General features: G+C 38.6%; 1 protein-coding gene across 1 annotated transcript in view; it reads right to left on the bottom strand.

Moving 5' to 3' along the window:
• The window catches only part of ENTHD1 (ENTH domain containing 1), a 91243-nt gene that overhangs the window by 7702 nt on the left and 69164 nt on the right, over positions 1 to 14377 (bottom strand). Inside the window, exon 5 of the mRNA XM_019734441.3 lies at positions 7913 to 8302. Coding sequence (XP_019590000.3) covers positions 7913 to 8302 — 390 coding nt within the window. The remainder of the gene's footprint in view (positions 1 to 7912; positions 8303 to 14377) is intronic.

The raw sequence follows: 14377 nt of genomic DNA, 5'->3' as shown, positions 1-14377 counted from the left end.
TTCAGCAATGAGGTATGGAACACTTTTTCTAGAATGAGTTCGCGAACTTGATCGTCAGACCTCATATTATTCAGCCATAAAAAGGAACAAAGAACTGATATATGCTACAACATGGACAGATCGTGAAAACATTATGCTAAGCGAAAAGAAGGCCGTCACCAAGACCACATATATTATGATTTCATCATATGAAATGTCCAGACTAGGCATTTGTAGTGACAGAAATCTGTAGAGACAGAAAGTAGATTAGTGGTTGCAGGAATTAGGGAGCGGGAGAAATGGGGAATAACTGCTAAATGGTACAGGACTTTTTGGAGTGATGAATTAGTGGTGATGGTTGTACAACTCTGAGAATATACTAAAAAGCAGTAAATTGTACACTTTAAAAGGGTGCATTTTATGGTATATGAATTAGGTCTCAATTTTTAAAAATAATATTTGAAAATTTATTTTTAATGTCATGATTATAACTAAGCTACATAAAAGAAACAGATTTAGGAATAAAATAGGGTTAGAGAGAAATGCTAATGAGTTTGCCTCTAAATCACTTGTGCTAAATTTTCACTGAAAAATTGCATTACTGGATTAAAGATGAGATTTCTCGCTTACCTATGAAGAATAAATTTGGTTCGCTGAATTTTAAAAATCAGCTCAGTGTGTTCTTTTGTTTGCACAGATGCAGCACGAGGAGCTGTGCGGCTAGAAGAGCTGCGCGGGCTGTGTCTGGGGGTGGGGCTGTATGTGGGGGCGGGGCTTGTCTGGGGCGGGGCTTGTCTGGAGGCGGGGCTTGTCTGGGTGGGGCTGTGTCTGGGGGCGGGGCTTGTCTGGGGGCGGGGCAGAGCATTGGCAGTGACTTTCCTGTGTGTAAGGCTCCCTTCAACACGCTTCTGCTGAACCAGCCTGACCAGTAGCTCAGGGTTAGCTGAGATGGTTTGCAGAACTGTGTTCTGTCATTTCCCCCATTTCTTTTAGGGAAAGCGTCCATTGTTCTGGCTCTGAAGCCTTTTGTAGAAAAAAAGGAAAAGAGCACGGTGAATGAGTGTGTGTGTGCGTGCGTGCGTGCGTGCGTGCGTGTGTGTGTGTGTGTGTGTGTGTGATGTTTAGAGTCTTTCCCTAGCAAAAATGAACTGAAAAATCCGGAACCACTACCACTGAAAACCAGAGTTAAAAATGGAACCAATGAAACACAGAAACAAAGGATAAGAACACCCACCACTATCCCAACATAAGAAAGTATAGAGCAGCGTTTTTCCCTCCAAAGGAAATGAAAGTCTAGTGCAGTCTAACACACTAACTGTGCTTATGAGAATATAAAGAAAGCTGCCTGCCACGAGATCTGGCTTCTAAGCATCCACTAGCTCTTTTTCCCTTTTTAGTATGCATGATAAGATATCTAATGACCTAAAAGAAGAGTTTGAGCTACAAATAAATAACTTAAATTTAGATGGAGGAGCAGAAGGAATGGGCTGTTCTAAGAACGGAGTGATTTAGATCAAAAGGTCAAAGGAGGTTGCTGTAGCAAATCAAATCGGTCCCTCTCATTCAGTAAAAATATTAAGGTGTATTAGCTAGTGGCCGCAGACAGCCTCCCTGATATTTGAGACCCATTAAAACATGATTGTGCAAGTATTTTTTAAATTTGCCCAGCTCGTTATCTCCAAAGAATTTATAACATCAAACCTGGACTCTTCATATAAATAAATACTTCTTAAAACCAGAAGATAGATACGGCAGCTCCCCCTTATCCATGGGGGAAATGTTCCAAGACCTATGTATACAGCTGACCCTTGAACAACGTGGGTTTGAACCGCGCAGATGTACTTATATGCAGATTTTTTCAATAAATACTGTAAATGTATTTTCTTTCGATTTTCTTAATAACCTTTTCTCTAACTTACTTTATTGTAAGAATACAGTATATAATACATATAACACAAAGTATGTGTTAATCGATTGTTTATTCTGTTAGTAAGGCTTCTGGTCAACAGGAGGCTAATAGTTAAGGTTTGGAGGAGTGAAAAGTTATATGCAGAGTTCTGACTGCTCAGGTGGGAGTTGGTGCCCCAACCCTGTGTTGTTCAGGGTCATTTGTAACCATGTCTTTTTCCTGTACATACATATTCCTGATAAAGTTTAATTTATAAATTAAGCACGGTAAGTGATTAACAACACTAACTAATAATAAAATAGCACAACTATAACAATATACTATAATAAAAGTGACATGAATGTGGGCGCTCGTTCGAGGGGACCTCTAGCTGCAGTCTCCATACAGGCTCAATGCTTTTCTGGTGCAACACGCTGTCGGCTAGAACATGTTTTCTGCTCACGTCTTCCACCCACAAATTTAATGCCTTTTCCATCCTAACTAAGCAGTTAGCACGCACTGTGGCCATAACTTTTGCAGCCTGAGATGCGACAGCAAATCTAGCACAGATTTATGTTTCCTTCTTGACAATTTCATGGGTAGAAGATTCTTCCTTACCATAGATCTTAGCAACCTCAGCATACAATGGTTTTCTTTCCTTATTGAGTAGAAAACTTTTACCTTTTCACTTAAAGGACACACTTTATGGCTTCTCTTTGGTGTATCCAAATTGCCAGCATCCCTACTCTTGCACTTAGGGGCCATGATTGAATAAAATAAGGGTGACTTGAACACAAGCACCATGCTAGATACCACAGCAGTGGATCTGATCACTGGGATGGCTACTCCATGACTAATGGGCAGGCAGCGCATACAGCGTGGACAAGCTGGACAAAGGGATGATAAACGTGTATTCTGAGCCGGATAGAAGGGGATGGCACAAGATTTCAACACGCTACTCAGACCAGCACACAATGTGTAACTCATGAATTATTTATTTCTGGAATTTTCCGTTTAATATTTTTGGACTACAGTTGCCTGGTGGTAAGCAAAGTTTTGGAATGCAAAACCACAGATAAGGGGGACTACTGTACCATCTTATCTATCCTCCCTCATCCCAAGTGATGCCAGCGTCCATGGAGACGAGCCATCTATCCTTGCCTCATTTCTTGGAATTCCTCAACCACAATACAATGACCTTCAGCCATCCCTCTGAGCACTCCCCAGAACATGTCATCACTCAGAGATGCTTCACTCTGAAAGCTTTTCCAAAACTACTTTCCTTCTCGATTACTTCCAGCCCCCTCATTCCTTCTAATATATTTACACTTTGGCCTCACTGACACAACAGATTCTTTTATGTTCTCATTTTTATCAGTGCCCACCTGGCTCTGCCTCCTTTCTTGTCCAGTCTAGGACCCCATTATTAATCATTTTTACCACTTTTTTGCTGCACTTTTCTTGCCGTCTTCTGCCTTACCTGCTGCTAATTCCTAATCCAGGAGTCAGCAAACATCTCTGCAAAGAACTAGATGGTAAATATTTAGGCTTTGTGGGACATACAGTCTCTGTTGCAACTACTCAGTTCTGCTGTTGTAGCACGAAAGCAGCCAGAGACAATATTAAACCAATTAGTGTGGTTGTATTCCTAGAAAACTTTATTTATAAAAACAGGCAGGGGGTCAGATTTGTCCCCGAAACTGTAGTTTGCCAATCTCTGTCCTAATCCTATTTCAATTTAAATATCTACCTTTTTCTTTTCTTTTCTTTTTAAATTAAAGGATATTGGGTTGACAATTGTTAGTAAAGTTACATAGGTTTCAGGTGTACAATTCTGTATTACATCATCTATATATCATGTGTGTTCACCACCCAGAGTCAGTTCTCCTTCCATCACCATTTATTTGATCCCTTTTATCCTCATCTACCAACCCCCTCCCCCCTTATCCTCTGGTAACCACTAAACTATTGTCTGTGTGTATGAGTTTTTGTTTCTTCATTAGTTTGTCTTGTTCCTTTGTTGTTCATTGCGGCTTTATTTATGGTTACCAAGACATGGAAACAACCAAAGTGTCCTTCGATGGATGATTGGATAAAGAAAATGTGATATATATACACAATGGAATACTACTCTGCCATAAGAAAAGATGAAATAGTGCCATTTGTGACAACATGGATGGATCTTGAGATTATTATGCGAAGCAAAATAAGTCAGACAGAAAAAGTCAAGAACCATATGTATCACTGATAATGTGGGATATAAAACTGAAACATCTATGTGTTTCATTCCTATGCCCAGGCTGCTCAGCAGAACTGGAGAAAAGCACAGGATCCCGTCAATCAGGGCTGCTGCACATGACTACTCCGTCCTCTCAGTGTCTTATCAGCTCCCTCTTCCATTCTCTAGAGTGGCTACTCGAAATCTCTACCGGTCTCTTCATGCTACTACGCCACTCCCAACCCTTCAGTCTTGGCAGGTGACATCAGACAGTAAGATATTGAGGCCAATATGGCACACAAAGGCTTGATACGTCTTAATTACTAAAAGCAACAAAACCCTTCCCTCATCCTTTCTCCTCCTTCCGTACAGGCCCTCAGGCTGAGGTGACTCTGCTCAGGATTCTGGCCCGCCTCCCCCAGCTCATGCTGCATCTCCTGCTGGCTCCCTCTATCCCGCCCTCTCGTCTCCTACCTCTCAGCCCTCCTTTCCTACAACAGCCTCTGAGGCGCTGCCGCCCTGTGGCACCCCCTGCAAATCAATCTACCACATTCCCTGACAGAGTAATTTTTCTAAAACACATTTGTAAAGCCACTCACCTCGCTTCAAACTTTTAGTGACTTGCATTGTCTTCAAAATAAAGCCCAAACCGAACCTGGCATATATAAGTCATCATCTGTCCTGGCTTAATTGTCCAGTGTTTTCTTCTATTCCTCCTTCATGCACATTTTCCATTCCTGCTCTACTAAGCTGCCTTTAGTTTGCTTATTAAATATTGAGTGCCTCTACGTGCAGGGCACTATGGTTGGTGCTGGGGGTATAATAATAAACAGAGCAGACATGGTCGCTTCCTTCATGAAGCTGACATTCCACTTGGGTGGGGAAGACAGTAAACAACTTAATACACATGTAACTATATTTAATTAGAATGCAGTAAGTGCTACGAAGGAGGATTACAGGGTACTAAGGTAGCATACAGTTGGGGGGATTTGAATAATCTAGGGGTCAGGAAATCTTGAAGAAGTGATGCTTGAGCTGACCTCTGAAGGATGAGTATGAGTGAATTAGAGAAGGGGTGGGTAAGAAGTTAGAGGGAACAAGAGGCCAAAGGTGGTGAGGCCACATGGCTTATTTGACAAATGGAAAGAACGCCAGGCTGCTGAGAGAGGCAGAAGCTAGACTGCGCAGGGTCTGGAAGGCTATTTGATCTTTAGGAACATGACAAGAGGGCCATAGTTTAAGTAGGGAATATTAGTTATCTGGTCACTCTGGCTGCTCCACCAAAGTCCCCAAGATCTCTTTGCTCAGTCACAGAGCAATATTATTCCTCAGCCTGGAATGCCCTTTCTGGAAGGATAGAGTCTTCATTTCAACTTCTTATTTCTCAGCCCTGGAATTTTCATTTGATTCTTTTTTTATAGATACTCGTATTCTGATGAAATTCTCTATCTTTTCCTCTGTCTTCTTGATCATATTAATCATAATTATTTAGAAGGATCTGTCTTATAACTTCAGCGTCTAGATTATCTGTGACTTTGTTTCTGTTGTCTGTTTTACTCCTATATTTCTGGCCATTTGTTCATTTCCTGGTATGGCATGTAATTTTTTTGTTGAATGCCAAAAATTTTGCACGAAAAATGGTATTAGCTCTCAAGAAAGCATTGTCTTCTAGAAGACAGACAATGCAAGGCTATCACAATGCTATAGTTGAAGCTGAGTTGCAAGCATTTGTGAGGGCTGCTCTATGTCTGGTTTGTCCTTACTCCTAGAGTATAGTTCTGATGCGTAGAGTGGAGCCTGTCAGAGGTCCCAACTGAAAGCATGGAGTATTTTCCTGAGCCTCTGCATTAGGCATATCCTGAACTCTAACCGCTGTCTCCTAGGACCACAAGATTTTCAGAATCTCTGCTTAGCTTGTTGCCCTCTTAGAAGCTGCTTCCCTTTCAGTTTCTTGGCATCTCACCCAGAACATGTCTAGCTTAGCAATAGGCAAATGTTTCTGTAAGAAATTACACAAAGACTTTTGGACTTTTTTCTCTATGATTCCCTCCCCTCTGGAATATTGGACCCTTGAATCTGCCACTGTAGGAGCCCCAAACTCTAATCTTATCTCCAAAGCTCAGTGAGAGGTGGAAAGCCCTGATATTCCCTGATTTTCCCTCAGCTTCTATCACCCTGCTCTGATAATATGCAAATGATCCAAAGATGGAAAACTGAGGTGAATATGAGCTCCATTACGTAGGCATGATCGATCAAATCATTGGCCGTTGGTGATTACCTCAACCTCCAGCCCCTCCCTACTCCCCAGAGGCCAGGGGGTGGGGCTGAAAGTTCCAACCCTCTGATCACCTGGTTGGTTACTCTGGCAACCAGCCCCATTCTCCAAGAGTCACCTCATTAGCATAAACTCAGGTATGATTGAAAGGGGCTTATTACAAATACCAAAAGGCACTCTTCTCACTCCTATCACACAGGAAATAACAAGAGTTTTAGAAGCTGTGCCAGGAACCCAGAAAGACCAAATATACATTTCTTATTATACTATAATATCATGGCCCTTTTCCCTACGATCTTGACCCATCCTGTGTTTTCCACTTTGGTTGTTTTACAATGACTTCAAACCAGTTTTTAATAGTTTTCCAGCTTTAACTGGTATTTTTGGTGAAGGTCAGACCAATACTATCTAGTGCATTATAAGTAGAAGCAAAAGTCCTCCTTGCTAACTGGTTTTGGAGGAACTCTAGCTAATTTTTATAATTAGGTATACTTGGTACACAGGCAGTGCCAAAAACGATGTTCAGTTATCTTTTTGTGGTATCTGTGAAAGAAATTAACCAAAAGTAACTTCTCAGGAGACAGCCATGCACATAAGCCATTATAACCAGTTTCTACATCAGCAGTCTCTGCAGAAAAGTGAATTTGGTGACAAAACTAGAATCAGTATTTTTAGGTTATTCAGTTCTAAAAATTCTGGAAAGGGTTATAGGGAGAATCTTTTATTATTCACAGACCTTGACCTTACTAGCACCAAGATACATTTCTTTAACTTCAACATATTGGCTTCTACTGTTTGTATTTATATGGTACTTTGGATCTGAGTGTTAGGCAGTTTAAAAGACTTATATTAAAAACTTTATATGAGTTAGTAAGCATTATTATAATAAGAACCAATAAAACAATTTAGTCTTTGAAAAATGCATGAGAAAACAAATTATTTTCTTACTAATTAACTTTAAAGAAGAAAGTATAATTATAAAATGTAGGATTTAATAAATGACAGCCAACAACCTGGAATCTCGACCGCTTTATCTTTCATCATCCAGTCAAAACAGTACTGCGACTCTCTTAATGTTTTATAAGACAGAAAAAAGAAGAGATTCTGCATCCCTTTTTTTTTGCAATCAGTACACAGCCCATTAAAAAAAAAGGGCACATGCACATATATTGTGTTTGTGTATCTACACCAACACACACAATAACCAATTCTTTCTCATATAGTCTCGTAATAAATAACCTAAATGTCTAACAGGAAGCTCTTACTTAATGCTGGTTCTTTCTAATTTGTTTTCCATCAAAATTTCTCAGAACTTGTGCTTTAATCAAACATTTGGAACCCACGACCATGAACTGCCTATTAGCCCTTTAATAAAAGGGACACAACTAAGAAGTACTTCTATGGCATGTACATTTTCATGCCACTGGATGGAGAGTGAAAGGAGGTAACAAAAAAAGGGGACAGAAAGCAGAGAAAAGTAAAAGATGAATGCTTCAAAGGAGTTTTCTGTTTGTTTGTTTGTTTGTGGTGGGCTTTTTTTTTTTAGACTCACCCAATGTCGTTAAGGTCTTGAGGTTTTCATTATCCGTCTGAGCAATGCTGGGTTGTGTTGATTTCTGGGAGTCCTTATTGATCACAATCTCCTTCAATGAGTCAAACGTTTTGAATGAGGGAGAGACATAGAGTGTCTCTACGGAGGCTTGGTCGTAGAAAGTAGAATCTGACTTTGATATCCTTAAATTAGGGCTGATAAACTCTTCTTTACTTGACCAAAATGCTGGCAAAGTTGTCAATGTTTCAATACTTTTTGTAGTTGACTGCTTTTTTAGAGGCATTTGCAAAGAGTTTTCTGTTATAGTATTTGTAATGGTACTGTCTGATTTGTCTAAACTCACATTTGTCTGCAGAAATGGGTTATTTTCTGAGGGATGAGGCACTGCATCTGTAAAATACCAAATAAGAACTATACTCAAAAAATAAAACCACAAATACTCTATTTCAAATGTTGCAATTTTAATCAATTAATTTTTTTTATGCCATAACAGAATTCTTTCCTATTTAGTCATTTCTACTTTCTTACTATGTTTCTATTCTGCCTATTTGAAGTATATCCACACTATAACTGATGCATTAGTCATTTGGTGGCTTCTCTCTCTCTCTCTCTCTCTCTCTCTCTCTCTCTCTCTCTCTCTCTCTCTCCCCTTATTGAAGTGCAATGCAAGGAAAGCTTCAAATGACTGTCTTTAAATATATCTCCCTTCACCCATTTATGTCTCTGAAGCCACTCTATTTTTAGTACCTTCAAACTTCCACTTTTTACAAGATAAACTAGAGAAAATATACCACATAATACCGGTCTAGCCTTACAGAACCCCCAGCTACAAAAAAGTCTTTTTCCCCTGAAATAAAAAAGGTCCTTTTGCCCCAGTGTTTCTACGAAGCCTATGAAAGAAATGACTTTAGGGAGTAGCCTAACTTTAATTAAACCCTTTGTCTATGTGGGAGTAAAGAAGCAATCTTTCAGAGCCATTGCAATGATTACTAAAATGTAATTTCCATCAGGTTGGGGATCTTTGTCTATTTTTTTCATTAATATCACCAAAGTACCTAGAATATAACAAAGTACCCGGAATATAACAGACAAATAATGTTTGTTACAAATAGAAGGAATTGGAGGAATTTTAAGGAATTGAAATTTAAAATAGGTCTGATACAGGAATATGTATCTCTTGAACCTATGAATTATGAGCCTGGTCCAAATTTCTACATGCAAATTGTTAATCAACACTCTCAGTGCTTGACTTGTTCTCAAATAGTTTCATCTGAAGTTGGATATGGAAAGAAAGAAAATGATTTCTAAGAGGCAGAGTTCATGAAATTAGAAGCATAACTAGGTGAGAGAGGGCAAAAGGAAGATTCTATCATTTGAAGCTCCGAAAAAAGAAGAGGATACAGAAATTGTGTAATTCATCATCGAGTGTTTATATATCACAATGTATATCATAACAAACCTCATAATGCACATTTATTTTTTTAAATTTACTTGAAATTATAGTTGACATAAAATATTATATTAGTTTCAGGTGTACAACATCAGTGATTCAACATTTATGTACCTACAATGCACATTTATATGCTATCATCATCACTTTCAGGCTCTGAATTATTAACAAAAAGAAATTTTCTTTGACACTAAAAACCTCCCTATCCATTTTCATTCACAGTTGAAGGCCAGCCTGGGCACAAGAACGCTGCTAGTATACCAGTTAGACAATTCAAGAAACTTACATCACTACCTCTACCAGAAATTTCAGTTTTTCCCAACCCTCTCATCCCTAAGCTTTCTCATCTTTTAAAACTCAATTCAAGTATCACCTTCCCTATAAAGCTTGCCCCAATCCTTTTCTTTCCTGGCCCTATCCTATTATGGTCTGTCTTACCATATCCTGTTTGGAGCCCTGCGCGTGATTGTAACACTTCATCTCATTTAGTACAAGTCTAGCCCCCATACCTGAAAACAGCCTCCTTGAGGAGACCTTATTAGGGGTCTCCTAACAGTGCCATTCACACAGGATGTGTTCAATAACTGCTCATTGAGTGAAAGGACAAACTGAAGCACAAGGATAAAGGAAAAATAATGCCTTTTTATCCCTGAAGTGAATATAGGTTACTTAATAATGATTGAAGGAAATGGAAAACTGGTAGATGAAAATAACTTCTATGAGACTCCTAATTTGCATATAATCAAGTTATATCTAGTTGATAAAAAGTTCTGTTAAAAACACTGATATATTCTTAGTAGAATATTAGATTTATAGTATTCCAAAGTACATCACCATATTTACATAAAAGTGTTCCTTAAAAGTAAATTTCAGTCAAATATTTTTTCATTGACTTTCATGTTACATGTGAGAAAAATGGGGAGCAAAGTCTTTTTCTATAGTAATAGAATCATCTTAAAATTCAGTAATATGTAACCTAAGATAATTCAGAACGACAAAGGCTTTCTGATGAAAATATTCATAACACTCAATTTAAATCTCAAAATGGTATATGTATAATGTATAATGTCATCTATATTACCGTTGTTTTAATGTTTAGTGCAAAAACTTAAAATTACAAAAGAATAAAAAATACCTCAAAATTCAATGAAACAAACCAGACTGAAGTCATTCTGTTTCTACCAACCCCCTTTCCCAATAGTTGAGGAAGAACAGAGTAAAATTTAGTTGCTTAGACATTTTTTTTAACCCGTAACCTTTTTAATGAATAAAATACTATGATCTAAAAGAAAAAAGCATGAAGACAATAAAAAAGCCAAAACACTGATTTTTAAATGCATAGTAGATTATCTAAAAGAGGAAATGTTTACTTAAACAGAATGCTAAAGAGGCCTGAAAATTCTAGAAAGCAAGCTGAACTAGGTTTCTGTGCCATCAGCCTTGCTCCACCCCTGCTCTTTCTGTGCAACATGCCAAATTAATCCTCTTCAATTTAATCCCTACTTTAGTTATTTATAGTTCATATTCAAAAATCCTTCAAAAACTCCTTCTTATTTCAGTGACAAAGTCTAAAATCCTTGGGTTTTAAAGGCGATCTGTTGCTTATTTCTATCACTGCTCAACAGAAAACTAACCCGTCAGGCTACTCTCTCTACTACTCACATACCCCATGTCCATTCAGGGCCCTTTATCTTTGTTCTCCATGTTAATTCATATTTATCTCCATTACCACTGATTACCCTGCACTCTAACACTGGAACACCCTCTCCCCCGTCTCTATCCTTTAAAAGGTATATAATTTAATCCCTAGAGAGAACACTAAAGTTAATGCAAAGAGGTATAACTAAGAAACCAATTGATAAATTAAAATGGAATTCTAAAAAATATTGAATTAGCCTAAGAGAAGGCAGTAATGAACAGAGCAATAAAACACAGATGGGTCAGCAGAAAGCAAAATTGTAAACCTAAATCCAACCATATCAATAATTAGCATACTAACTGTAAATTACAAAGCATAAACTTTCAGACTGGCTAAAAAACAATATCCAATTATATGCTATATACAAGAGATAGCTTAAAAACAAAGTCATACCTAAGTTGAAAATAAAAGGATTTAAAAAGATATACCATACAACAATAAGCATAAAAAAGCTGAGTGGCTATATTAATATAAGATAAAATAGGCTTCAAAACAAGGGGTATTTTTAGAGAGTAAAAAGGACATTTCATAATTACAAAGGGCCAAACATCTGTTTATAAATGTTATATATGTGTGTTATTTATAAACGTTATTTATAAACGTTATAAATGTGTGTATGCCTAATAACAGAGCTACATATAATTGTAGCAAAAACTGACAGAACTAAAGAGAGAATTGGATAAATCTAACTAAATCACATTTGGCAATTTTGACAACCCTCTCTCAGCAATTGATAGAATAGACAAAATATCAGTATGAATATAGAAGATATAAACAACACTGTCAACTATCTTACTGAATCAACGTTTATAAAGCACCACACTCAACCACTGCAGAATACACTTTTTTTTTGCAAGTTTGCAGGTACACATGGTCTGTTTACCAAGATAGATCATATACTGGGCCATAAAATAGGTCTCAACAGACTTAAAAAGCTTCAGTTCTTACATTAAGTTCTCTGACCACAGTGGAATTGAATTAGAAATAAATAACAATAATGCATCAAGAAAATACTCCCAAATATTTGGAAATTTAAAAACACACTTCAAATATCCATGGGTCAAAGAAGAAATTCTCTGTTAAAATGGAACAGGGTCTGGATTTAACCTACTGCCTGAAACAACTAAAAACCTGGACACAATAAATAAAACAGTGTATTCAGACCAATGAAACGGTGTATTCAGACACTGTGGCACAGTGCAGGACAGTGAATGTTGAAAGAGGAGAGTTTTCAGGCCACAGAGCAGGAATGGGGACCCAGGCAGAGGGCAGTGGTCTCCATTCTTCCTGGGTCTGGGGAAGCCACCGTGATTGGAATTTGCAGTGCAGAGTCCTGGAGAAAGCTGTGGAGACCTGCTATCGTGCATGTAGGTAAGGAAACTGCCGGAAGCCAGGGCAAGCATCCCTGAAAGGAACAGCAGGCGTGCTCTACAGAGCTCATGCTCCACCAGCCAGCAGATACCTCGCCATTCACAGGACACGGGTAGAGTAACACACTGCTGGTGAGACTGTAACATAGTGCAGCTGCTTTGGGAAGCAGTTTGGCTGTTCCTCAGAAAGTTAAACACAGAATTACCAAATGACCCAGCCATTCCACTCCTAGGTATTTGCCCAAGAGAAAACAAACCACAGTCCTCACAAACACTTCACAAATATTTATAACAGCTTTATTTGTAGTAGCCCAAATCTGAAAAAGCCTAAATGCCCATCAACAGGTGAATGGATAAACAAATCATAGTAGACCTGTATAATGAAATACCACCCAGTGATAAAAATCGATGAGCTATTAATATCACAGCAACATGGCTGAACTTCAAAATAATTATGCCAGAGAAAGAAGTCAGACAAAAAAGTACCTACAATACGATTCCATTTATAGAAAATTGTAGGAAAAACAAATAATCTATAATGACAGAAACTAGATTGGTGGTTACATAGGGAAAGGGATGGCGCAGGGCATGTGGAAAGCATTCACCCCACTGAATCTTTTGGGGTGATGCTTATGTTCGTTGTCTTGCTTGTGGTTGTCATTCCAGAGATGTGTATCTTATCAAATTATAAAAAAGCTATCAAATGCATAAATTATACATTTTAAATATGTGCATTGATTGTGATAGTGAAGCAGCGAGAAACATAACTGGCACTTTTTTTTTTTTTGTCTCTTGACTGGACTCTGGCTGATACGGTGCTTTAGGAAAATTATTGTTCTATTTTTAAATGAAATGTTCTGGGGCTGGGAGAGAATAGAAATAAGGAAATCAACCGGGAGACCAATGAACTAATTCAGATTCTAAGGTTAATTTAATAATAAAACAAGTCCCAAGAAATTAAATTTAGGCCCTGTGCCGGGTTTAGGGGTACAAAGACGTAAAAGAGGTTCCAGGAAGTCTTCTAAAAGAGGGGATGTTTGAGCCAAGCGACAAGGATGAGAAAGTCAGCCAAGATGAGAAAGACAGGAAGGGTGTCCACTGGATGGAACAATACAAACCACTCAGTGTCACCAGTGCAAAGTGTGTGGCGGAGAGTGGAGGAGCCAAATCTGGAGAGAAAGAAAGAAGCCCGGTCTGGCGGACCTCTTGCCTGACAGTGTGAATGGTGAGGAATGAAACTGAAATATCAATACCTTCTCCTTGAAACTCCTTCCTCTACAGATGCTTCAAGAGAACTTGGCTGGCTCTCTAGGCAATCTCTTCATTCGTACTGTCCCCAGGCTCTGTTTCCTCTAAAACGCAGTCTGTTCTTGACCCTTTTCTTCCTCCTCTACAATCTCCCAAGGTGATGTCATCAGTTATCTTATTGAAACTAGGACTAGATCTAGCACCTGTATGCAAGTAAGTCACACATTTTAATCCTCTGCCATGACTCCTGCTGAGGTCTAGCCCTGAACACACACCTATCCCTCTGCACAGGGAGGTCTCACTACCCTCCAGAATCCTCCTCCTTGGATGTTTGTTTTACCTCTATTAATGTGACCACCAACTTTCCAGTCACTCAGGTTATTTTGAAGATACAGTTGCTAGCACAGCCTCTAAGAGGTTTCCCCAGCCTGTCCCCTCAGTTCATTCTGCACAGCACAGCCAGTGTGACCTTTCTAAAATGAAAATCAGATGATGTCACTTCTCTCCACTACTTCTTCAAACTAGTTAACATGGTTTATAAGGCTCTGCATAAATTAGCCCCCTTTTGCCTTTCTTGCCTCACTTTGCACTATTTTGCCTAAATCTGTATAATCCTGCTATACTTAAGTTCTTTCAGTTTGTCAAATCTCCCACGCTTCCTCTATGCACCCAGCTTTCACTCATGCTGTTCCTTTGGC

The sequence above is a fragment of the Rhinolophus sinicus genome, chromosome 1, assembly GCF_057876585.1.
Source record: "Rhinolophus sinicus isolate RSI-liver-muscle chromosome 1, RSI-T2T, whole genome shotgun sequence".
In the NCBI taxonomy this organism is placed as follows: domain Eukaryota; kingdom Metazoa; phylum Chordata; class Mammalia; order Chiroptera; family Rhinolophidae; genus Rhinolophus; species Rhinolophus sinicus.
This window is presented reverse-complemented; position numbering and strand designations above follow the sequence as displayed.